Below are 27839 nucleotides of genomic sequence, written 5' to 3' on the forward strand. Positions count from 1 at the left end.
CAACAAGTTTCTAATCTCAAACCTTCTCACATTTGTCATTCAGTCGTATTTCCAGGAAAAAAGTTAATCTTTCAAAAGAGGCAACGGTTTCAGTTTGATGGCCAGGATTTACCTCATCATAGAGAATGAACGAGCTGACCCATATTCTATTAATACGTGGAAAGCATAGGGGACACTGTCTCTTCCTCATTCTATGGGAGATAGAGACATTTGTTAGGCTCTTTAATTAAAATAATATGCTGAATAAGACCATCCAGTACGCAGCATTTACACTTTATAGAGCGGCAGAGGTAGGAAAGATTCCTGCCCTTGTCATGAAACAGCTCAAGACATTTGTATGATTACAGAGTTAGTCCTGTGAGGGGTTAAATACTGTGTATTGACAAATGACATTATACTCGTTCAATTTGTATTTTAATACCGTACACCTCGCTCTAGATTCAGAAAGGAGCTATGTTTTGATTGTACTAACCAAAAACATGTTAACACAAGTTAGTTCAGTTAACTGCAACTTTAGTATGCATATGAATAGCAAAAGAAATCCAACATTTGCATAGATATGAAGGGGGGAAAAAAAAGGAAATTGTCCTTAAGAGGAGCTTTGTTTGGTGATCACCTTCAGTCATAATGTGTATTTGTCCATACGCGGGGTTTCTCCACAGTTTCAAGTAACTTCCAAGTAGAGAAAATTGGTCAAAGTCAACTGTTTGAGCTCGGATCAGATTGAGGTCTGATAATGCTCCACTTCAAAAACTGTTTTGACTTAATTAACGTGAGTGCCTACGGTTTCTCAACTTTTGTGAAGCCAAATGTTGGTACATGCTGCAACTACTCATAGTTCAACATGGGGACTTGCAGGGATTCTCTCACAACATTTTGTCGACATTGAGGACAGTGCTGGCAAACTGCACTGCAGCACTTTTAGCTGAGCTGTAAAACTTGTATATAACATGACTCATTTCTATTTAACCCATCAGCTGGGTTACAATACCTTAAAGGCTTGACTTTGGCTGTAGTGAGGCTTCTTTGCTTGCTTGTAGTTTTTAAGGATTTGTAGAATGACTTGGACGTTGACATTAACACCATTCCACAAGTGGAAACTGGTAAATGCAATAACTCTGATACACGACGAGTTTATACATTTTTCCTAAACATAACACCATGTTCCTTCGCTATTTAATTACTTACTAAGGCACATTGTAATGGCATCATTAAGGGACAATATGTTACAGAAATGATTTTCAAGCTTTGATAGGGGACTTACAAATTATTATCAGAAATCGACATGACCACAAAGCTGGACAAACAGTACGACGAAGGAAAGCCCTCAGTGTCTCTGGTCAACCTCCTACAACAAGCTACATTTTGCTTGCTAGTCATTTCTGTTGTGCTCATGCATTGTAAGTACATAAATCAAATCATAGCTTTTACAGAACATCAGCTTCTTGTTTTAATCGTCTATGATAAGTCATATTTGTAATGACTTTTGTGAACTGAAGACAAACTTGTATGAAACAGTTCATGCTCTTCCTTCACTCAGCTGCTGAAGACAAACCCAAAGTGAACTCTGGGTAAACAGACGCGGAAAGAACTAATGCTGAGCCAAAATCCAACAAGGGCACAGGAGAGAGGGTGGGTGGGCAAATGAAATACAGTTTGAATATTTATTAAATTTGAACTGAATGAATAAGTGAAGCGGCAAGTACAACAGCGCTAATCTTTGTTCAGCTGCCCAAGCTGAATAATAAACTGCGAGTACATAATTAAACAACATCTGACAGTTGTTCCTGTAGCTCTTGCTGTACATTGAAGTTAAGTCCAAGCCATTTGCTGCTTCTGGGTGTTTGTAAGTGTGCAACTGCAATTCAGAGAGTTCATGTTGCAATGAAAGAGGCAGTATTAAGTATTAAGAGGCCTAATTAAGCTGCGGTATCTTCTCATGATAATGTCTAGCTATTTATGCACACACTCACACGGAGTCAAAACACATCCCCTAACTACATCAGAGAGGAGGAAGACATTATTGTTACTCTGGACAATGGACTATTACCATTATCAGAAAAAACGTTAGGTATTTTTCGGCGGCAATCAGCCGTGTGATGATAAAAGAACAGAAGATACACATCAGAGGGAGGGAAAATTAGGTAATTATTGCGATTTCAGTGCATCTGATCCTCTCACTGCTGGACTGAAGAGGAACTACGACCTAGTGAGAAATCCAAGTCATCCACTGCCATTGTCAGAAATGATATACCGCACATATCAGAGCAATTAGACTGAGATCAAAGAACAGCTTATCTGTAATCTGCTTGACTGCATGATCAATTGTCTGTGTAGTGAAATATTGATCCTCGTGCTCTAGCAAGACCCTGACTTTGTGGGCTTGTCAGGTGTTTTTAGCATGGCTCTAAGGATGGCTATGTCCTCTGTCCATCCCTTTGTTCCAGACTATACCTCAACAACTATGGGATGGACTACCATGACATTTTGTGCATACATTCATGGTTCCCTAAAGACGAATCCTGCTGACTTTGGTCACCCCCTCACTTTTCATCTAACGCCACCAGGAGGTTAACATTTGTGGTTAGGGTGAAATATCTTCACAACTATTGGATGGATTGTCATGGAGCTTTCATCCAGGTACTGCAAGATGACATTTTCTGTGGGGCAACTCCGGAATCTAGCAGCGCACTGCTCCACTTGACAACAACCCAATGGGATTCCACTGGATTTTGGATTATTGCTGAAAATAAGCTCAGTGGAAAACACAAGTTTATGATACTAACAAGTTTTGTTCAGCAAAATGAACAACACTTTTATGATTCTTTTTTAAGCTTGAATGCAATCACTAGAAGCAAATAGCTAATGCTGGGATATAAAGAATCTACACCACGGTTGCATGAGTGTGAGTATACACAACGAGGCTGTGGAGGTGGAATAGTCGGCATGATGACGTTTTGTGTTCGAATTGAACTGCCTTTTAGCAGTTGCCATTTTTAAGAAGCTTAAACGCTTCAGAGTCACAAGTGGGGTATTTACTGACGTATTTTAGATCGTAAAACAGAGCGTTAACATTTATTAAGCTTACCACAGACCTTATTTCAGGCATCTAACTAAAAAACCCATTCAGTGGCAACTGCAAGTTTAAAAATGCTGACTCATTTCCAGGTTTCATGTTGCCCAGAAGATGCACTGACATAACTTGGATCCCCTGACTTTTCAGGTAAATATGTTAATTTGGCCATTATTCAGGTTAATGACCAAAACCTGCATAACTAATGGCATTCCCATCCGTCTCAGCTTCAGCTTTTAGTGCTAATTAGCAAATGTTAGCATGCTACCATGCTAAACTATAATGGTGAGTATGGTGACAAACCTGTGCCACAAACTGGCTCAGGGAATGTGATAAGGAGGGAGTCCACGCAAGAGATTCACCTAAAGTAAAGAATGTATTAAACTAAGGTTAACATAAAGCAGGCAATGGAGTGGGTAGATCAGCCACATCAGGAATGAAAGAATGCATGGATGTGAGCCGTATGTGCTGTGGAGGTTGTGAAAGTGCTAAACCAAAAGCAATATTGTAATGCAGGGCGAAGAGTAATCAGCTGACGACCCTCCATTGTCCGCCACTTGACAGCGGAGGTCGGCCAGGACATCCTCCAAGACAGATGGACGGGCGCCTGCTAATTACCGACATGTGAACATTATCTTTGTGAGCATGTTAGCAAGCTAAGGTTTGCTCAAACGTCTAAGAACCATTACAGAGCCGCTAATGTGGATGGACACTTAGTCTTGTTTGCTTCGATGCAAAGTACATGACTACCTGCGCAGCTATCATGTTTATTCGCCCAGATTATCTTTACATAATGTACTTATCCAGGTGTTCTTGCATTTTGCGGGTAACAGGTATTTGTGCGTATGATGGCTCTAGGTGTGGGCACCAAAAATAGGATCTTGGCAGGTTCCTGATGCCTACTGGTGCCGGGAGACTGTCTGCCTATACCCTCTCTACTGAATAATGTAACAAGTGGTGAGTGGTGTGGGTGGCAGCGAGGGATGGCCTCTCCTCAAAATAGATGCCGGTGCAAAAGCAGAAAGCTTCAGAGACAAGATACGCTAGCTCACGCTTAGTTATGAAACAGCTCTGACTGCAATGCCATCCTGCAGTCATTAAGAAAACCACTGCAGTTTGGCCAGAATCATGTTTTTTTATTTTGACAAAATATCTCAAGAGAACATCCTGGTTACGTGTCAAGTGAAAACCTGCAATTCTTTGTATTAGAGAGGCACAGGTGTCTAACAGCTGAGAGAGGAGAGAGGCATCAGGGAAAATGATGTATACACGTGAATGTGTGTTTGAATGTGTGTTTGTTGGGGACGTTCTGCTGCATCCCCGGACAGAGCAGAGCAGGTGAAGCATATAACAGGCGTGCAAACAGCAGCCAGCCCTGTCACTGCCCCTCCAGCCAATGAGACAGGAGTGGTCACTTCCTCACACTATCTGTCTGTGTGTGTGTGTGTGTGTGTGTGTGTGTGTGTGTGTGTGTGTGTGTGTGTGTGTGTGTGTGTGTGTGTGTGTGTGTGTAACCTGAGTACAGAGCGTCCTTGCTCTTCAACAGGGAGTGAACCAAACTCCAACTTTCTCTGGGCAGGCAGCGTTCAGCACTTTGCGAGGATGGAGAGCAAAAGCTTCCAGAGTTCCATGTAAAATAAAGAGTAAGGGGGGGGGGGGGGCATTATTTATGTGGCAATAAGAAATCCGTGGGCACGTTTTGAGAGTAATCAGATTTCCGCGCATTTAGGCTCTCCGTGGCACTCTTGCGAGGCAGCAGCGGACGACGCGCTATTTTTAGAAACGCGGTAGGGGAATCAATCAAACTGCGACTAAACCGGTGTTTTCATGACAATCTGTTGCTTTCAGTGCCGCATTCTTCTGGGACTAATGTCTGCGCTCGCAGGGTCAAGGGGACGGGACGGTGCATTTCCATCAGTCTGATCTCTGATGCCAAATGATGCCTTGTTCTCTCGTGCTCTCCAAGAATGCACACCGGTGGACCTCGAACTTTTGCACCATGGAACCCGCTACACATGACGGCAACAGCGGCGGAACTGCTTTTGGGACCTCGTGTAGTTTCGTGTCTTTTCCCAGTCTTAGAATTTCTAAAGAACACTGCAGTTTGGGATGTGAATGACAATTGTTATTGAACGATACAGAACTAAGGAGAACATCGTTGAGGCGCATACTATTTCCTCATCCTCTTTACTTCTATCAAGTGTTGAGCGCATTCTTTTTTGCTGGCTCCTATGGGAATCAAACACTCATCCCGCTGCATGCTCCTCAGGAGAAAAATGGCGGAGTCTGAGAGCATTGAGGTAAGTGTGAGAGAGACACCTTATTATAAAAAGGTATATGAGAGGGCTCTGTCAGAGCCTGTTTACCTTTAGTAGAAGTTGCTTCCCGGACAAAATGCGGATTCCGTCCGGATAGTGAGACAGCAGCCTGAGTGATCAAATATAGGCTGCATCTCTGCAAGGATGTTACAATAAAACATTTTGTGCAGAGCAGGCTTGAGGCAAATGAGTATTTCCAACATCGAGTAGCCTACACTTGAAAAAAAGAAATCATGCATATTTTTACTGGTCTAGTCATTTAACCGTGTAGCTCCCAAGGTTAGAGTGTTCTGCGGTGTGATTTCACTTATATTTGAGAAGATGGGACAGTGGCAGGACGTTAGATCTGTGTCCCCCCCCCCCCCCCCCCCATGCCCACTCGTTTTGTCGGACAGGGGTCCCCCCAGACCGCGTCGAAAGAAATCTAAATATATTAGAATGCATTTGCATGAAGACAGCTCGTTTAAATACAGGAAGACGCTGTGAGGATGATGATGAGGCTGAACGGGGCAGAGTGTGCTGCTGAGATCAGAATGATTTGCGCTGTCCAAGGTGCTGCAGCACCCCGCAGACCAGACGACACGGAGAACGCTGCGACTTGTATGGAGCAGCTTTTGGGGGAAAAAAAGTAGGGTTAGCTGAGGACGTGATGAGTCTACATTATTGGCTTCCTGGTCGCCTTATAGGGATCCCCAGGAAATAGTTTGTCTACTATTTTTAGCCCCCCCCCCCAAATGCACATTATATGATCCACATTATTTAACGTTTCATTGAAGAATTCATCCCAATGTAGCTTTTTTTTTGTCATGAATGCAGAGCAACACCACATGAGCCCAATATTTTATTAAGTGCTGTGCCACATCTGTATTCGCAATGTGACTGCTGAGGGATAAGTGATGCTGAAAAGATACAAACACCCATGTGAAGTTGGAGACGGCCTCATGTTTCATCCAAAGAAAAATAAAGTTACCTCAAAGCAAGTTAATTCATGGGCGAAGCATCCCTCAAAACTCTCAACATTAAGTCAATGCGCTCACGTGGGAGGGCAGCAGGCAGCTGATATAACGATACGAAGACACTGGATGGATGGATGGATCTCTGCCCTCCTCTGCTCGCTGCGGCTTTGGAATGTGTGTTCTCAGAGGCACCTAAGTGCCATAATGGCAGAGGACCAGACAGATTCTCTTTCCTGACATTGCTCTTCCTGCTGTCGGACATTATTGCCTTTAATTAAGTCAGCTATCTGGTACTTTTCTTCGGATATGCATGAAAACACCAATTTCCTACAGAGCATTCCCCACGTATCCACCTAGTGACGTTATCACTGACTTCAGGACTAACAAGCAGGCGCCATCTTTAACAGCCAAACAATTACAAACACATAAGTGCCAATTGAATGCCCTTCTCAAATAACGATTCTCAGTCCTCAGTGTGTGGACGAGGATCCAGTCTGAAATACAACCCCATGTGTTTATCTGTCTGCGGGGTCAGAGGCAAGGACGTGTCTCAGTTACACTCAGTGCAGCTGCTCTCCTCTGACCGTTCCCAAATCTACTTTAATCTCTCCGTTAATGATGGCCAGGGGCGATTTCGTTTTACCGTAACTTTTAGAAAGTTCTCATTGATTGAGTATTAAACTTAATCACTGCTTCTGTGGCCCTGTCTTTTTTAGTTTAATTATTGACTCGTTAAGGGACAGCTGTTTATCAAATCCTGCGCTTTGTCTTTCACTGTTACAATTTATTTCTAGAGCATGCCAAGATTTCATCTGCAGTCTTTAGGAGTGTGTGCATAGCATGACTGAACCTGGAAACATTTCTTTGTCATTTTAGATTATACAAATGAAGTAATACATCAATAAAACGCATCTTTAAGTCTCCTTGCTGACACGTGAGAATATCTGTAAGTAGTAGGTTGATATGCTGCACTGTCCTCATTTCCCCCTCATTTGATCAACATCATGGCTTAAAGGATTAAGAGTTCAACAGTTGGTCATTCCTTTTTAATAAGCCCCTCGGAATGTGTGAGATCTTTTATACAACAAAAAAATCAAACACTCTGTTAAATCGACCGAGCAGAGATGTCTCTCCATGATCTCATGCTCCCTGCTGTTGTTTAATGAAATACTGGTACGTCAAGTTTGTTAGTTGGGTTGAATGCTAAAAAGCTAAATGCTCAGAATTTGTTGCTCAGAAGACAGTTTTTATATACAGATGCTTTATCACTGACATTATTTGTACCAATCAACTTCAAAGCCATTAAAAGAAGGAAGCACTCAAATTATTATGACTTAGCCTAACAATTGCTATTCTAGCTCATTCTCTAGTATTTTAGGATTCCCATGCAAATGTAGCTTTAGATTTTGAATGATTTGATTATTGATTGAATGATTTATTCAGTAAATCATGTGTGGATGTTGCAGGTGATACTAAGGAGATAGCACTCGACATGTGTAGTAGCAGAAGGCTAACTGGGGAGCTATGAAATGAGCGGTCATTCACAGTACATGAGAGTCTGCAGCCAGCTGCTCCATAAATGGATGAAATGCTAACGTTAGCATGCTAACATGCTCACAATGACAATGATGGAATAATATTCACATGTTCACAGTGAGTCAGCATGTTTACATTTGCTAATTAGCATCACAACACACCACTGAGGCTAATTAGTTTTGGTCATAAACCAAAGCCAAATTAAAATTTCACAGAGAGCAATGCTCTCTTTTCCAGGAACGCACCGATCTGTCACAGTCTGATCTAGCCATCAGCCCCACTGGAGCAGTTGGGGCCTTGCTCAAGGGTACCTCGTTGGTGGTAATGAGGGAAGGTCATGAATGTCTGTACAAAATGTCACTATCCATCCAATAATTGTGGAGAAATTTCAGTCCGGACTAAAGTGGTGGACTGCCCGAGATTACCGTCTAGAGCAGACCGTGGCATTGTACGGCCCCCGGGACGTCAATGGGAAGTTAGAAATAAAACGTTAAAAAGTGTACATCACGCACGGAACACAGCTGCATTGCTTTTATTTACGTACATTAGTACGTTCGTGAATGTGTGCGAGCAGCAGAGTCACTGCAATGTGTTGGCGATGCAGAGCGGGCTCGGACATCTGAGGCGCTGCTAGCTAAGCTGCAAAAGCAACGTGCTCAGAAGATGTTGGTTCTCTTTGGATCGACCTACATATGAGAACAAACATTCTCCGTGATGAAGTTTAACAAATCCAGATCCATATCCTCTCTCACTGACGATCGCCTGTCAGCTGTCCTTCACACCTCAGACATTCAACCTGACTTCAGTGCACTCGTTCAAGCCCAACACAGACTACATTTCTCGCACTGAACTGAAAAACAGACAATTAGGTAATTGGACTGCAAACAATGGTAATAGAAGTACTAATTTTGCAGAAACATGATCCCTGTCAGTGTCTTACTACTATATATGGATATTACATTATGTATATATTTCATTATTCCTGCTGCAGATGTTAAGTTGGAGCTCATTTGAACTCCTTTACTGTTGTTTAGTTAGGGTAGTTAGGAAGGGTTTGAGAAATTATGTTTAAAGTAACTAGTAACTAAAGCTGCCAGACAAACTTAGTGGAGATAAAAGAACAATATGTCCCTCTGAGATGTAGTGGAGTGGAAGTACAACATTGAACAAGTAGAGTACCTTGAATTTGTACATAAGTACAACATAAGCAAATATACTTAGCTATATTCCACCACTGATCAAATATTTACTCTTACCACTCGCTGCTTATCAAAACCATACAATTTATTGCTTTTTATAAAGCGGTGGAACAATGTTGAGCAGGATTGAGTTCAGTCTATTGATCTGGCCCTCCACAACGGTCCCTTTTTCTCATGTGGCCCCTTGGAAAAAACAATTGCTCACCCCTGGTCCAGAGCCATGAAGCAAGCATGGTTAACATCTGATATGTGAGCTTTAAGGCAACAGTGTGACCAGTCACTATGTCCCAGTTCATGGCGTTTAGGCCCAGCAGGGAGAGAGAGGACAAATAAATATGATGGCCATCCTAGAGGGAAAGATACAGGTGGGAGGAGGATGATTGATTCTCTCAAACCGTCACCGACGGATATCCTACCTTAAGTCCACTAGATCCATGTTCCACACAGCGCTGTCGCTGCAAGTCACAACAGTATGGCTTCATCTATTAGTAAGGCTCTCCACCGTATTGACTCTGTTACATGCCAGCTTTATTACATGACATTAAAGAATACATGACAAACTTCAAAGTGAAGTTTATATTGGAACAATTATCTGTAGTGCCTTGAAATCACAGTTGTAGGTATGGATGTACGTCTGCGGGTTAAATTCTGCCGCCCATCGCCTCAACAAATGAAGACGGAAAAACAATCTTTTTTGAAAAGCTGGACGGCCTTGGTTGGAGGAGAAGCTCCAAAAGACAGAGTAGCAAAATCAAAAGATGTAAGAAAAGGTTCCAGCAGCGGTATGTGTCAGGCTGTGCTGCAGGATCAGACTGTATAAATGCAAACTGAAGAAGAAATAACAGCAGTAGTGTTCAAATTACAGAATAGAAAATGCATTAGAGAAAAGATGTCTTTCAGGTAAAAACTCTTGCTATACCTTCATTAGCATTCCTGAGACACAAGCCTCTCAATTTCTTCTTTTGTTTCTTCTCCGAGATTAAAAATAAGATATACTGAGCATCACCTTGACAACTATTTGTCATTTATTTTTAGAAGGCTGAAAGTTGGAATAAGTACAAACGGCTTACTGGCTCAAAACTGAGATCCCGGGAGTCCGTTTCTTCATCTCTCTCTCTGTCTCGCTCGCAAACCAATACACACTCACACACACACCATGGCTAGATCTTCCCAGCTGGCCTTACAGGTGATAATCAGGGCATTATGGGCGTACCGTCTGTGCAGAACTGCGAGCTTTCTTGCCATCTGTTCTGTTGACATACAGGCTGACTTCATGTCAGTAATCAGAGTATTCTCCCGACTCAATAGACTCTCTGGACTCTGTGAAATCACCAGACGGCTTCAATGGAACGGTAGCCTGAGAGTTGAGCTGAGAGGGACGAGAGCAGATGAAATTATTAAGGGGGAATGGATGACGATGTCCATGTTTTGTTTCTTCCTCGGAAAGTGATTTGAATAACAAACACCCAGAGCCCCTCAGCCTCAATGAAGTGTTTTTACCTCTTTTTCTCTCGCTCTCTCTTTCTAGCAACCACAGCCACAGCCACGGCCGATCCGCATCATTTCATCACAGACGGCACAGCCCACGTCGTTGCCCAAGCCGGTGCCTTCCATCCGGCATGCCTCACGGTCTCCTCTGCCGCCTCACACGCCCCACGCTTCCAGCCTTCCTAGCTGTCCCGGGCGGGGGAAGATGTCCAAGTTCCTTAGCCCAGAGGACATGACCTCACGAGACTACTACTTTGACTCTTATGCCCACTTTGGTATACATGAGGTATGTTGTTGTTTTTAATTCTGTTTTCTTGTTTCTGTGTCTGTTCTTGTCGGCGATAATTAGACAGATGTGAGACTGTGAGACAGTTTTTGACCAAATAGACTCTGGAACTAAAGTTGAGAACTAAAGATTACTAAAAAGTTAGCGTATTCCTGTTTGCATTTTCATCTCAGGCGCGAGGACAAGCATAGGCTCTCTCTTGCACTGCAGTTAATACTTGACCGCGTGAAATATGCATCTTCCTTTAACACACATCTTTCATGAGATAATGGTAATCCATTTTTGCAACTGTGTAAAGTCAAAAATGAAACTCGTATTCATAATGCTAAGAATTTATTGTTAGAGCCAGACTAAAAAAAAAAACAGAGATACAGGGTTTACTAACCTATAGAATTATTTACTAACCAATTATTTTTTTATAAATCCAACAAAGACACGCGACTGGCTGCTGCTCTGGTTTATATTCATAGGCCCAGGTGCGTCCCATGTCCCCCGATTAACCTCCAGGTCTGCAGCTCTGGAGAGAGAAAATGCAGCAGAAAAACCACCAACTGCCCAAGATGTTGCTGTGAGGCATCGAATGCCATCATCAGTGAACACCAGTCATCTGCCCTTTTGCAAACCTGGATGTAAACACAATTACGTTCGGAGATGCAATAGATCAAAATTGAAACAGGAAATGTCTTGTTGACGTTTAAATGGACAGTTGCCGTTTCACTTCCCCATAAGTGCTCAGAAAATATAGTCAAACTGCAGACTTCCTGTTTGATGGTGGGGTTTATCCAAAGGAGTAATAGTGCTTGTAAATGAAAGAAGAACAAAAAAAAACATCTTATAATGACTCATAGGGTCATAGGGTTTTTGCAAGCCCATGTCTATAATGCATAATAATAAACATACTTATATTGTGTTTTATTATTATACTGTATATGATTATAATGCGCTCATTATATTTCTGTTAAATCGTTTTCAAGCGGATTTTGGCCAAACCTTCCGTTATTCATTTGGTCTGAAAATTGAAAAGAAAAATCGAGCAAAGGAAACTCACCTCAGTGAGTCGTGGACTAACGACTAAAAGCCAGAGTAAATGAGTACAATTGAACAACTTTGTGCTTCATCCACACACTTGTGTCACAGTGTAGGAAAACACATTGCTATTGCCAGATCAGTGTCAACAGTGGCCGGGCAAGAAATCATGAATTGGCTTTCATAGTTACTTTTGTTCTGCTCAAATTGGTCTCCATGGCGTTTTTTCTTTTGCTTCTTTTTTTTTCTCTTCTTGGACCTTATCATTCCAGACTCCTCTATTGTGTGTCGGTAAGGCTCTTTAATGATGATCACGTGTGACATTTGAAAAAACTAAACTGAGTCTCTCTCAGCCTCCTCCTGCTCCGGACTACAACCTACAACAACTAAATGCTTTATGTCAGAACAACTAAATGCTTTATGTCAGAACAACTAAATGCTTTATGTCAGAACAACTAAATGCTTTATGTCAGAACAACTAAATACTTTATGACGGTCAGAACCATGGCTGGGGTTACGCTCAGCCAAATCCATCACAGGACATGAGATCTGAACCCTGCCTGGGAGAGATCTCTGCCTTAACTCTAGCTTAGCTCTGCTCAAAGGCTGGACTTGATGGCGATTGGTAGAGGATTGGTGCAACTTTACTTTAGCAGCTATTTTTAAGACAAATCTCTCTTTATGTGTCTCATATCATTTCAAGAATTGAATATTGTGTTGGTTCAGCTGCATCGCATGCGGAGCAAACATAATATAAAAAAAGCGTGACCTGTGAGATGAAACTTTAATGTTTTTTGGAAACTATTCTTCACACTCACACACTCACGCACTCGGTAAGAAATGCAGACGGACTGAGCCTGGAGGCTCATGGTGATTATTCAGTGACACCAACTATAGATTTGAATATAGAGCCAATACGGCAGAGACGAAATAGAGCAAGATTAAGTGGCGGCTGTGTGCTATTTGTCACCGCTTCACAACAAAACAAATGTCCAGCTGTGTCAACATCTTCTTCACATTATCTGTCATATGCTAAACCAGGAGATGCTGAAGGACGAAGTGAGGACGCTCACCTACCGGAACTCCATGTACCACAACAAGCACGTCTTCAAGGACAAAATCGTGCTGGACGTGGGAAGCGGGACAGGGATTCTGTCCATGTTCGCGGCCAAGGCGGGGGCAAAGCACGTGTACGGGGTAAGACGTGCTTTCATTTCAGTGGAGCGTTATCACGCTGAACCATCAGGGTCTTATCACTGCGGAGCCGCTCGCACTGGCCCCCTGTATAGAAATACTTACCACTTGTACGTCAGGTGCCCTGTAATCTTTCGAGGAATATCTCGTCTGTCAGGCAAGCGATAAAAGTGTGTGGCCACTCAGGCAGGTTGACAGGCTGAGCCGCAGCGATTTAAGAGCTCTCTTTTCATTGTGTGCCGCGGCAGAAGTAATAGGTAGTCAGGGCACATCTGAGAAATACATGCCGGATACACACCAACAGTTTGGAATAACCACGTGGAACTTATTTTTGCTCCAGACAAATGGAAGGACGGGGAGGGTGGGGGGGGGGGGGGGGGGGGGGGGCGGTGATTAACTTGGGATTGCCAAGAGACTTGTGCTAAGCTACTGGTTGACATTATGTGTTTATGTGTGACTTTGCCTCGCATCCCATATCTGTTTTCCTTCCCTCTTCTGCAGTCCCGCTCAGTTCCTCTATCTCTCTTTTTGTACTTTAAAGTTCACTTCACGCTTTACCACACACGAGCGTTACTGCTGCCCATCTGGAAAGGCTTTATCAACGTAAATGGGGCTAATATTTCGGGGATTTGGTTCACCTTTGACTTGGATGCTCTCAGTTTCAGTTCTGCACCAACGCCCGATACCTTTATCAAAACTAAAGCTCGTAAAGCTCCATGTGAAAGATGGGCTTGGGAGGTGGAAGGGCTGGGCTCTGGGCCAACGATAGCTTCACTCTGTCATATGGACCTCGTTACATAAAAAAGAAAAGCGATAACCTCTATTCTGGCTCCACAGAGTAACCATAAAAGACTCTCTGCTGAATTCTATACCTATCAGAGTAATAGAATCATGATAAACTGAGCTCACACTTAACAGACGTTCATTTTGAATTTAATATTTTTCTCCCTGATAACGTTTTTCGGGAGACAATTTTCGAAGGATGTACAATTTCACAGACCTGCAGCAATAGAGGAACGGTTACCGGCAGGAGAGCAGTTTGTGGGATTTTATTTAAACCCCAACAAGTACAGTAAATAAAGAGTGTGTAATGTGGTCAGTGCATATACTTGAATCATTCCAGCTCTCAACAACCTCCTGGTATTAAAACTATGGGTGGCAACTTCAGTCCACCATTTTATGTATTTATGCATATTTATGTTTTTATGTGCAGATTATAAACTACCCGCCATGAAATCACAGAGGGCCGATGTAAACTAGATCTTCAAGCAGATATATCAGGGTCCAAACACCCAAACGCGACTCTGAAAGAAAATCATCGTGGAATAGGGCTGTAACAGGTGGTTTGATATGTGCGGGGTTAGCAGCACAGTGACAGGATCTGATCCAGGCTTGGGTCACATGGATTCAATAAATGTTGCATCTCATGCACGAGTGACAAAGAGTCTTAAAGTTTATATAACTGCTCACTGCATTGCGGTTAAAACCTAAAAGACAAAAGAGGATTTAAATGCAAATTGATGAAAAAATAAATAAATAATAATAATAAGGATATCTAATGATAAAGTCAGTTAGAGTCAGATAAGTTTAGATGTAAGAACACCCCAAAACCATTTTTTTTGTACAGTATGTAAAAAATACACAGGGATGCAAATTAGCATGTGATGTGACATTTCTCCCTGATGTAGCGTTAAGCAAGCACTTGCTAAATGTTATCTCGTTTAGTTAATAGTACACCAAAGCTTGTTCCTGTGATTATTGTAGAATTTATAATCAAAAATGCTTGAGACAGCTTTACATTCTTCTAAAACTAAAGAAATCAAACTGAAAACAAAATCAAATCCTGCACATGAATAAACCAAAATGAACTGAAAATGAGCGGCTCAACTCATTTCTGACTCACTGAATGAGCCTCAAGGGCTCCGACAGAGGGGAGCAGTGCATGACACCTGAGCGAAGTCAGAAACCTACACTTGCTGCGACTCCAGAGAAAAGGACTTGTGGCAGCACTACGGCGACAGGGACTCTTCCCGACACTAGTGAGAGTGTGTCGCCTGTAAACACGCCTCGAGGCGCTCCCACTGAAGCGTGACGCTGATGGACACATGGCTAATGGCTGTCTCCTGTCGCAGCGATTCAGAAAAGAGTTGAGGAATCGTTGCCAATTAGAGGGCTGACGTTGGCAGCCCTATTATCACAGCAATGCACGGGGATGCGTACACCTAGTGCAACATTTGGCGCTCCCGTTTGTTTTTGTTTAGTTGACACAGTCTGGTTTTTAATGGGCGAAAAAGTGAAAAGCTGTTGTGTGTGAGCAGTTGACGGACAGAAGGCCGTGGACGCCACCAGCAGCCTCTTGACCAGCCCTCCACTAACAGGCAGCAGAGAACAGGGCTGCTCCAGGGAGGTTGTTCTAATGTCAAGCTCCAGCATGCTGCACGCACGCTCAGTGGGGAAACTGAAGACCCTCAGCTAGAAAGCAGAAGCCAGAATTGAATTTTTAGTTGTGTGTTATACTGCAACGACAAGAAAAAAAGACGATATCTCCTAATTTGTCCATCTTTGGTGTGTGGCTCTACTGTATAACCCTTTTTTTCTGCCTCTAAAACAAAAGACTTAATTCTTCCTGAGAGTCTGAGGCAACAGCTGAGTGCTTCTATTTGTCAGCCTGCTCCCCCCCCCCACAAGGGTCCCAGCATGGGTTTGCCTTTTTTTTAATAACAATTCACAGCAACCAAGAGTTCATTCAGGAGTCCCCTGCTTGATTGCGAACAGATGGATCTCCCGCCGCATGAATAAGTCTGCTCACCTCTGACAAACAGAGTCCCAGGGGAGGTGGAAAAGAGAGCACACACTCTGTACTCTCAGACTCCCCGGTGCTGAAAGAGATCGGTATTGACAAACGCCTCCTCCTGAATTATGTTCTCATTTTGTTTGGGAGCTGCTTACTAAGAAGTGTCCGGGGTTTATTCTGATGAATGAAGGAGGCTTTATTATGTTATAACTCTGCTATTGGTGGCACCTCAATAAATCAGACATGAGTCCTGCATTGGTAGGCGGAGGAAGTACAAAATATGTCAAGCAAGGAGCTGTTGACCCAGAAAGAAAAAAAGTATAACAGAGAGGGCGTAGAGGAAAATGTGACAGAAATGTGGGTATTTCAGAAGGAGAGCTATGGGACAAAAAAGGCAGCAGGGCAGAGGATAATTTAAAATAATTTAAAATGTCAAAAGACTAATTAAACTAGAGTTTGAAGCTCCCACTGGAGCTAAATTACTGGTTTCAGCTGAGTAGTGACTAATCTTCACCCTAATTACTTAAAGTAAGATGCCCTGGCAGCGTTCCAGGGTCTGGTCACCTTGCAAATTCTATCCCGTCTTGTTCCTTCTGTGTCTTCCACAGTTACAGCTTGACCCCTGGACGTCTCTTGCAAAGCAAAGTTAACCTAAGTGCACAATGTCAGATGATAATCCCTCCCTTGTTAGCTACCGTCTGCTGTCAGGCTCACTGTCACAAACACTGTAAGTCATTTGAAAAGAAGCTACTTTTTGCTATCAAACTCTGCAGACAGGAAAGAAAACCCCTTGAGAGAATGCCTTCACATACACTAAGCTGGTTAGCTATTGTATCTCACTCCCCCCCTTTCCTCTTAGAAACTGGCAGAGATCCAGCTGCCCAGTTTTCAATTTTCAAATCTGTTTGCAAGTGGTTTTGTATTCGGGACTGCAATGGAAGCCACCCACACAGAGATACTAAACAAAGATGACCTTGTTTGCCACCCCAGGGAGCAACTTATGCTGGCCGCACTGTTGGACAAGCATTCATGCAGGGAGCAATACATCAAGGAAAATGGTTCAATTCTGGACTTGTCTTTACTCCAAATAACACGAGGAATTGGAGTTCACTGTGCTGAATCCCTGGATAGGTAGAGCAGCCAGATGAACACACAGTCAATGATCGTCACACTTCCAGTAACTTCCTGAGAAAAAAATAAATTGCATCCTGGTATTATAATAAAACAGCATGATCAGTCTTTAGCAGTGTGGGGGGGGGGTTAAAAGTGTTAAAAGTGGTTTCCAACCTTTTAGGCTTGTGACGTCTCATAAACCGAATCCATTATTTCCCAAAACGAAACAAAAGTTCTGTCCAACAAAAATGAATCTAATTTTGTAAAGCAGAACGTTTGTTTTTCTTCTTCCCTCTCTGCCAATAATCATCTTGTGACCCCTTTGGACGGGACGTGACTCCTTGGGTGTGAACCACTGGACTAAAGTACACTTTACATTCAGTACATCGTGCTGCTAATACTTCTGGATGTTTAATTAGGGCTTCTCATGCAGGACTTTTACTTGTAATGGAGTATTTTCTACATTGTATTGGTACCTTTTACTTAAGTGAAGGATCTGAATACGTCTTCCACCAGTGGTCTTCAGTGAGAACCTGTTACAACCACAGCTAGCCATTCCAAATATCTAATGTAACAAAACATCTGGATGACCTTCGAATTTGAGGATTCAAACAATGTAAAGCAGTGTAATAGAAGTGATGGGACTTGCTTGGGATCTCCTTGCATCCCCTTTCAAACTGAGCCTAATGTATGTGGTCAATTCATGCTGACTGAGCGTTTGAGGCAAAACGTCAGTAAAGCTGACATTTAAAGTCTTGTGAATCTGCGTTATAGGCAAACTGAGGACATGTATGTGTTGTAGACATTCCATTAAAGATATTCTCCCCAAAGCATCACAGTCTTTTATCTTTCTATGGTCATTTAATTATTCTTTTCTATAATTGTTTCTTGCCAGATTGAATGTTCCAGTATATCAGAGTACTCAGAGAGGATCATCAAGTCCAATCACCTCGACAGTGGTAAGAGCCCCCCCCCTCTCCCCTCTCCTTTCTGAAGACACTGCACTTCTTCTGCAGTGAAGGGAGCTACAGACTAGCTTACAGCCGTGACAGACATAGTGAATGAGGAGCTGAGAGGGAAGTCTGGCAGATACGCATGAGGATAAGTAGAAGAAGAAGATGTTGTGTTCATCATTCTGTACTGCACCGGGCCAGCTCATTTGTATTCATTTGCACAAACATGCTGCCAACTTATGGAACTTCAAAGCATATGTTTTCAATCATAACACCTCTGTAGCTCCTGAAAAGCTACTGACTGTGCATCTACCAAATGATAGCTTCATAAACCAACCTGTCAGACAATGTTCTGTCTATAAGCCTATGAATATCAAGTATGCACAAGCAATTGAAAGGACAGTGAACACTACGTTTCAAGCAGGAACACATCCCCAGTTGGAGCAACAGGGGTGGCATTTGTATCGCCAGGTAGACTCCTCAATGAGACTTATTGGCAAAGCAGATAAAAAGCAGAAAAAAAAAGCTGAAGTCAGCTAATATCTGGGAGGGCAATGATCCACTCCTCCACTGTAAACCCCAGCAGGCTTGATTGCCATAAGAACACCCTGGCTGCCATGGTAGCACATACTCTATATACCTGTCTATTTCTGTCTCACACAGCAGTTTATTTCCTGCATGCAGTGATACAATATTGTCACATACTGTATATGCATAATTGATGTGTTGACTTGAGACTTAAATCTGCTTTCGGCTTGTCCTACATATTCATTCATGCACTTTTAGAGGCATTATCAGTCCTAGGTTTCAGCGTTGTGTAGGAATGTGTCGTGTCGTGTGTTGCAGTGATCACCATCTTCAAGGGAAAGGTGGAGGAGGTGGAGCTTCCTGTTGAGAAGGTCGACATCATAATATCCGAGTGGATGGGCTACTGCCTCTTCTATGAATCCATGCTCAACACCGTCATCTTTGCCAGGGACAAGTGGCTGGTAGGATGCGTGGAGTGTGTGTTGATGTGTGTATAGACATGATATGCAAGTGTATCCCGCATTAACATCAGTAACAAATATCCCAGGGACAAAATTAACCATCGCTGCAGCAACCATGAAATACATCACAATAATAGTTAGCAAATACATAGCATCCTATTGCTAGAGTGCAGTATCTAGAGCTTAAGGCTAAAATGTATTGTTTAAAAAAAAAATTAACTGATCATCTAACAACAGTCCAAATGAAATTCACAGCTATCGGTATTAGATTAGTAGCTATCTAGTCTTTAAGTACTACTTGCAACCCTTCTTCATAAAACATAAAACGATCCAATAATTGAAAGAACACCGTGTAGACCAAAGTTCCTCAACTTTATTAATGCATTTTTTTAAGGTGCAATATACAGGATTCACAGCATTAATATAGCAGCAAGCAACTATTTGCCATGTAAAGATATAGTGGAGTGATGTCTACCTGAGCAGAGAATGAAGTCGCTCATAGCCGGACCGGCCGCGCGGGCTTTTAGTGCATGTTAGTGCACGTGAGCGTGCACCACTGGTTAGCCTACGGCCGCTGCTCTGCACTGCTCTCATACGGCGGTTACAGCTGATAACGCCATCGCCGACCAATGTTGTCGTTGCGGAATCGTTGCACACACCCTCCGGTTCCGCCTCAGGTAAACACTCTCAGCTCTGTGTCAGCACCGTCGCCGTAGTTTGCACCGTCAGCGCTGTTGGCACCGTTAGCTGCCGTTACAGAGCCGTTGAGAGTCAATAGAAATGCTTCCAATCTCGTATTTAGCACCTTTAATATACTCCACTCAAAAATGCAATGATCATTACATTTACAGAAAGAAAACAAGCAAGGATAGAAAAGACTTATTATATTAATAAGAAGCCTATAATGTTTGCAGGAATGTTGCATAAACCACTTATATTATTGTTTGTTATCTTCTGCGATTGGAAAATAATAGTTATGGTCTTATACATCATAAACAGCTCTTCTAATCCAGTCTGCGCACAGAGGGAACACTAACATCTCAATAATTTAAGGTTAAGGCTCAGGAATGAAATGCCCCCGATGCTGTGACGCTGACCTTTTAGAACGTGTTCAGGATTAATTGCAGAGTTATTTCTTTGCCTCGTTTGTCAAACAGAAACCCGGCGGATTCATGTTTCCTGATCGCGCGTCTCTGTACGTGGTGGCCATAGAGGACAGGCAGTACAAAGACTTCAAAATACATTGTGAGTTCAGTGCGAGTGTGAGTGTGTGTAAGTGGGGCTGGACGTGTGTATTACCTGAACCTGGACTGTGAAATGACACACACCTGTGCTGTCCCCTGGTGTCCTCTGCGTGGCTCTTGGGTGGTTGTAACCAGGATCATGTCTTTGCATCGTAAGTGTACCGCAGGTGTAGAACACCGCCCACACCTCCGCGTTGCACTCACACGAATGTGTGCATACTCGCACACGACCTTTCCAGCTCTGCAAATGATTTTGAACTTTTCCTCAGACGTAACACTGGGGCTGATAATTGAGTTGGTTTTTCTGCTGGAGTCATTGTGAAGCCAGTGCACAACCTAAAATCACAACAGTCGTGCAAACGGAACAATAGCCAATAGGCCTCCTACTCGCACTCCCCCATGCATCTGGGAAATTATGAAAACCACACTGCACCATGAGAAAGTCAGATCACATTGGCTCACTGCTATGCAAACACTTTCCAATGATGTCTGGATACCATTATTCTGTATTTGAAGTTGAACACGTTGCCAGACTGAGTGGTGAGACAAGTGCATATATTGACCAAACACTTTTTCTCTGCTGGCCAAGATGACCTTTAGACTGAGTTAGAAGTGGCCTTCGGAAGCACTCCAGTATTCTAAGAGCATCCTGTGGACATTAGTGCGACTCTGGGCTGAAAACTGCCTTAGTTAAGTGGGCAGCATGATATTCAAATAGAGCTCATAACAATTCCGTTGGGGTTTGTGACCTGTTCGTTATCACCAAGCTTTCCTGCGCTCTAAAGTAGTTCTCTCCTTTTGGGTCATGATAGAGATGTTTGCTCACACACTACCTTAAGGAGCTTAATGAATAATGTATGGGATGATTTAGCCAAAGCTGCAAGGATATTCAAGGCAAGAGTGTGGGCTGCGTTCAAGGAGGCTCATGTTTACAAATCATCCCCGAGTACAATGTGACTTTCATCTGTCAAAATGAAAATGGGGGTCTCACTCTGCGGGTCGTATATCAGATTATTCTGGGAAGCTCATACGAGTAAAACTGCAACTATTGTTGTTTTACAGCTGCAGCCCATCTGTTTGCATCTCCTGTGGCTTTTTCCCACCCTAGAACACTGAACAAACTCAATCAAAACTTGGAAAGAAGAAAACTTTTTGTCATTTGTTTTCATTTTACAGAGAATAACTGACAACATGCCGGCAAAGTAACTCAATCATGCTGTATTTACCAGGGTGGGAGAACGTGTATGGCTTTGACATGACCTGTATCCGTAATGTGGCCTTGAAGGAGCCACTGGTGGACGTAGTGGACCCCAAACAGGTGGTGACAAACGCCTGCCTCATCAAGGTTGGTAAAATATTTTAGCTAATGGCAGAAAATGGATTCATCACAGAGTCTGACCAACTGTCAGCTGTAGAACCAATGCAGTGCAAATGAGAGTTGACGTTGGTGTATACAGTTGGATTACAATGTCAGTTATTCTCAGATGTCAGAAATATCTAAAACAACTATTGGATGGATTGACGTGTCATTGGGCACAGATATTCATGGTGCCCAGAAGATGAATCCTGATTGATTACCATAAATTTTTGTGCACACATTCATTTTCCCCTCAAGATGAATTTTTCCATAACTTTGGTGATTCCTTAACATTTCATCTAGCAGCCTCTTCTGATCAAGATGAGTCCAATACTTTGGATTATGACTAAATACATGCAAAACAAATGAAATCCCCATCAGCCTCAACTGGACTTTGTGTTTGGTGTTAATAAGAAAATGTTAGCATGCTAAGACACGAAACTAAGATGGTTACCATGGTAATGATTACACCTGCTTAGCATCAGCACGTTAGCATTGCTGACGTTAGCTTTTAGCGTCAAGCGCCACCGTGCCTCACGGGCAATCATCAATGTTCAGATTAACATTTTTCCAGAGCCCTTTTAGAACTTTTGTCCACGTCAGTTGCGTCGGTGACAGCCGTTGAGAAAACTACATGGTCCATTTAATAGCTTTTCTAGGGCTTTCAGTCATAGCCCCACAGCGTACATCAAAAACCTTACAGTGCTCAGAAAAAATGTTATCTGAACATGTACAGGGCGAACTCCATCTACTGATGAAGATCATATAAAAAGCCCAAGAATGGCTACTAAATGGACCTTTGCGGTGAGATTGTTTTCTCACCTTTACATCACTGATTAACAAGGTATTCTGATTAAATGATATTCTACAATATCAATACGTTAGAAGTTGTCCCATAGAAGATGGCTTAAACTATAATGCAGAGTTGCCAGCATGATTGTGGTAAAACCCACCCACATTAACTACAAGTGAAATCATTGGTAAACACACCGTATGGAATGCTTTGGCTGGTTTGAGCACAACTTTGATGTGTGGCTGTTGCCCTGTCTGTGCCTCTCACTGCGAGGATTAGACTGATAAGGCTGCTGTGCCATGCATGTCAATGGCAGCCCGTCTAGTCCTTCTAATTTTGGTCCTTGTCATACTGACCTTCTTATCGCTGGTACTGATTGGACGGCTCTGCCCCGTCTCACCTCTGTCTCGGTGAAAATTGCTTTGTGATCACACCTTGACTTCAGTGTTGCTGATTGTCAAGCACACACTTTTTTTTCCCGCCCTCTGATATCAGACAGCCTTTCATTTTAAATGCAGCGAGATATCACACAAATCAAGCAACAAGATCAGTCATGACATTTTAATGAAAATATCTATGGAGCTGATGAGAATGCTGCTTGTCTTGGGATCTTGTGAAGAAGGAAAAAAAGAAGCCTTACCACAATGATACCCTGCTGACAAGCTTGATTGTCTTTAAATGGATTACTGACCGACCTCATTAAAGTTGTATAGCTGAGGAGTAGCACACATAGGACCTCATGTTATTAAACCGTTGCTCGAAACTTTGTTAGCAATACTCACTGAGGATCAAGACCGAGTATTATCCTGCAGAAATAACCACCTGCATGACAGGGCTCTTAAATCTGTTACTTTGCATTCAGAGTAATTACAAATATTACTACATTATATTGCAGTCTTAAACTTTGAAATGTGACTTTGAGAAGTTTATACCGCATGACTAGTGTAAATATCTGGTAAATGTGTTTGTGGGAGTGATTATTGTCTAAAGACAGCAGGGGGAATCTGACGTTAATATTGCATTGTTTTTAATGCCAGCAAACATAAGGCTCCTTCCTCCACAGCCAATGTGGCATCTGGCACCAAAGCTAGCAGTGAATGTCTAATATAGCCGATGGCAGAAGAAACATAGTAATCACACCTCTGCCTACATGTTTACCCCTGCAGGGGCACTGTGTGTTTTCAGGTGGGCTGCACTCCCCTGTGTTCCTCAGTGTTCAAAGCTACATGATATGTTGGCGCAGTGCCATTCACCCGACGGGAAAGCAGGATCTGGAACAACATGTTCTTCTCTGAACCTGGGCCTAGTGGGACGATGGGTTATCAGATACCCTGTTAAACTGACTGGAATCAGGGGACATGTACAGGTTTTGGGTCGCTAGCACCAGGCATGAATAACAACTGGAGCCTCACAATAGTTAGAGCTTCCCAGGACGACCCCAGTCCCCCTATCCTTGTATTCTTGATTGTCATTAAGATCTTGGCACAGTCCCACTGGAGTATAACGGTGACTCTATATCTATTTGCAGGTAGAAGCTGTACTGTATTTCTTGGTGGTGTTTTTTGGTCTCCTTAATGTCATGCATTTGGCAGTACATATAACATTTTCTTGATTTTTTAGTTTTTTTCTCCCGCATTTTTAGATTGTTGTAAGGTTGCAAGATCATTAGTTGGAGGTTTGAATGGGGAAAGGGTGTGGTTGAAGTTATTGAAATGTGACATCTTGGTTGTCTAATCCAAAACATGTTGTTTCAACACTTTAGTTTTTGTGCAGTTTTTAAGCCAGCGAGCTGTTACTCCATTCCCATTCATATTTAACAGGCAGACATTAGAGCGGTATCTTCTCAACTAACTCTGGGCTAGCTAACAAATATGCATAGTGTACTTCCCAAAATACCCTTTAAAAAAAGAGAACAATAGGGAGAGTTTAATGTGATCAATGGTTTGTGGTGTCAGTTTTGTTCATGTGCTCCAGATATTTAAGAGTTCATCTCTTTACTCCCGCAGGAGGTGGACATCTACACAGTGAAGCTCGAGGACCTCTCATTTACCTCAGCATTCTGCCTGCAGATCCAGAGGAACGACTACATCCACGCACTGGTCACCTACTTCAACATCGAGTTCACCAAGTGTCACAAGAAGACTGGTTTCTCCACCGGTAGGATGCCTCACACACACCGTCTGTTACTTTACATACAGGGATCTCTGTGTGTGTGTGTGTGTGTGTGTGTGTGTGTGTGTGTGTGTGTGTGTGTGTGTGTGTGTGTGTGTGTGTGTGTAGCTAGCATTAGAGCTTTTTCTATTACCAGCCCTCACAGCAATAACACAGCACCACCCAGAGGTCAGGTTGAGTATTACTCTATTCTGACAGCACAGCAGATTGGATACTTCACTTATAGTTGGCAAGTGTACTTGCCAATGGGTAACTAGAGCCTCTGGCATTATGTTGTAGGTGAATTGTGGGGTATGGCTCATGCTGGTAGTAAGCACTTCATACACTACTGCAGGAGGAGGCAACATGTGAGAACAAGGGAGGATGTTACTGGACAAAACACATCCAGAAGCAAAGTTGATGTAGAACTGAATGCTCCAAGAAGCATGAAATCAAGACCATCAGTTAGACAGGGTCACTACTAGACCGTTGCAGAATTAATGTAGCCAAAGTCAAAGTGGAGTACAAAGCTCTAATGTGGTCTGTGTTGAGACGTTGAAGGCATCTATCACAATAATAAGTGTCATTGTCACTTTACACTACGTCAATTCAGATCAGGCTGGTTGACATGATCCAAACAGAGCTGGACTGGAGTGAGCAAGGGGGACGTTGTGTCAAAACCTGTGTGTGACTGACCTCTAGTGGTAGTGTTGAATACCGTGCATTGAAATGATATGTACAGCAGAATGTATCACTCTAAAGTTGGTTTGAACAGTATATCTGTCTGGCCTCTGGTACTGATAATCTTTTATTCATCAAACTATGGTATCATCAGAACCTTGCATCTTTTCCATAAATAACTGTATTTATATACAATAATTCCTAAGCTTTCTCTGCCCTATACCCACTTTGCCTCTATTGATTTTCTGTAACTTTGTCTATCAAGCAGGTTTTCCAATGTCAGACCTGAGGACTCCTGGTCTACCCAAACTTTAAGACACAGATCTAAAGTTACACACAGAGACCCAAACGTGCAATTGATTCCCCATTTGACATTCACATCAGACACACACAGACTCTAAGCAAAAGAGAAAAAGGCAAGTGGGGGGGTCAAAGATTGCAACACATGCTGGTCAGTAGAAATGCCATGTCATCTACTGAATTAGCATAAGAAACGCAGCTTGTCAGTGTCTCTTTTGAACTCTGCCCAAAAAAAACGGAGAGCCCGGCCTGTGCAGCAGCCATGGTGATTGGCGAGCCCTTCCATCTACGGACTCAGAGGGAGCTCGTCTTTGAAGGCAACGCCACCAAGCTGGCAGAAATTCAATTTGAAAGGTTACCGAACTTTTGAGTCTCTGTAAAGCCATCGGTAGTGTTCAGGGCACTGGGGGATGCTCACACTTATTTTGGGGGCTGGGGTGTCAAATTTTAACTGTCTCTGTGTTTCCATACACACACACACACACACACACATACACACACACTCACACAAACAAACATACACATAGATGAGTGCACATAAGGTGGCACAATAGACACAAAGTGATGAAAGAAGATTGACAGAAGGAGAGAGGTCAAGAATGCAGTCACGCATTTCCTGCCTTTTACTTCCACTCTTAGTCTTGAAGTCAAGTGGATCTATTTTCTCTTTTTGCACCATTGCTTCACAGCTAGAAGGACGCAGACTCGGTTCAATGCCTCGGCTCTTCCTCTGTTGGTGCTTAATCTCATCCTGACATTCACGCCCGGTAGATAGAAGCCCATATTGCTGTAAATCTCTGGTAGTCCCATGACGGACTGACGTCTCTGTGCCTTCTGCCCGGCATTTGCTGGCATAGACATCAGATCCTTGGGGATACTGAAGAGGGTTGACTGGGTAGAGAAATAAAAGACAAGAGGATGACATATCTACTGTTCTCAGTCGTTTAGTTGGTGTGTTGCCAAAGTTTAAACCTTTGTTGGTTCAACGTTATTATCAGGAACACACACGTTTAAGTTGGCTGGACTGCTGCTGGCAGTCAATTCAATTGTATTGTAGAATTCAACAGACAGCTTTCTTAATGGCTAAACAATAATTTACTAATGCTTTGTATATCAGTTTTAAGCAATTAACAAGAGCGACCTTTGGATAGCCAGATAGTGGAAAAACCCTATTATGTCTCTCAAATTCTAATGAATCAGCAGTTAGAAATGTCAAGTCACTGATAAAGAATGTATCGTTTCTCTGCCTTTGTAAACATAAATAAGCTGTAAAAACTAAGTTTTGATTCTCTGCAGCCCTTTACCAAAAGGTAAGTTGTCTCTCAGTCATTGTGGGCTAAAGACCAGCCAAAGGGTTATTTCACAACCTGGCAACCAGTAAACACTATTTATAAATGGCTTATGACTGATCTATAATGCATCAATACATGATTTATAAACCATGACTAACATCATAAGTTACAACTTCTAAATCATTTATAAAGAATGCTTTATTAGACTGTGGTACCATTTTGTTAGAATAATGCGTGTGTGTGTGTGTGTGTCCTAGCACCAGATGCTCAATACACCCACTGGAAGCAGACGGTGTTTTACCTGGAGGACTATTTGACGGTGCGGAGAGGAGAGGAGATAGTCGGCAGCATTGACATGAAGCCCAATGAGAAAAACATTGTGAGTGTTGTTCAGTCTAATGTCCCTGATGCGTAGTGTGATATGTGGAACCACAACACCAATGGTAATGACATCTGCCTTTAAGTGATTTATCGTGTGTATGTATAAGAAAATATAGAATGTGAGAAAATAAATAGTACAAATATAATATAAAAAGGGCTTCACAGCTCTTATCTTTATACCCTGTATCCTAGCTAAGCGATGACTCATTTCCTCCCCTGCCTGCCCACGACAGAGTGTTTACTATAGCAGTCAAACAGGCAGCAGCACTGCAGACAAACAACAACAAATTCTAAGCGGGGTTCGCTTCCTCCTGTTGTCTCACACAAACAGTCCGTGCTTGCTTAACACCACGTTCTGCTGTCAGGTCAAAATGATAAAAATCTGAGTCTCCGGTCTTATTATTATTTTTTCACAGTTTCTGCCACGTATTTGCTTACTCATTTGCCTCCCGTCCGTCTGACAGCCATCTTTCTTTTCTCCCCCTCTTTGACCTGCAGCGCGACTTGGAATTTACCTTCGAGCTGGATTTCAAAGGGCAGCTGTGTGAAGCGGCCATATCCCATGACTACAAGATGCGCTAAGTTCGGCTGGGGGACGAGGGTGCCCCGCTGAGTACAACCCCTGAGCACCAGAGGGAGACAAGAGACACTCCCACGTCCAGAGACAGACACAATGTGTGATGTAAGAGGGGGGGGGGGCAGAGAATAAGAGAAA

The 27839-nt window shown here is 42.8% G+C and overlaps 1 protein-coding gene across 4 annotated transcripts; it reads left to right on the forward strand.

The window, feature by feature from the left end:
* Positions 1-5304: 5304 nt before the first annotated feature.
* On the forward strand, positions 5305-27706 carry LOC306698617 (protein arginine N-methyltransferase 8-B; the record flags this gene model as incomplete). 4 transcript variants are annotated; one of them, XM_079163003.1, is made up of 10 exons in its annotated part: positions 5305-5379; positions 10611-10856; positions 12924-13079; positions 17879-17942; positions 18783-18925; positions 20083-20170; positions 21399-21514; positions 24326-24476; positions 27001-27122; positions 27623-27706. In XM_079163003.1, 10 exons carry the CDS (start codon positions 5305-5307, stop codon positions 27704-27706), a joined length of 1245 nt encoding a protein of 414 aa, XP_079019129.1. The 4 variants fall into 4 exon arrangements, with proteins under 4 accessions (XP_079019129.1, XP_079019130.1, XP_079019131.1 ...); XM_079163004.1 differs by having other exon boundaries at positions 5305-5373; XM_079163005.1 differs by having other exon boundaries at positions 5305-5373; positions 10620-10856.
* Positions 27707-27839: the final 133 nt, after the last annotated feature.

This window comes from Pholis gunnellus (assembly GCF_910591455.1).
Source record: "Pholis gunnellus genome assembly, chromosome: 7".
NCBI classification, from domain to species: Eukaryota; Metazoa; Chordata; class Actinopteri; order Perciformes; family Pholidae; genus Pholis; species Pholis gunnellus.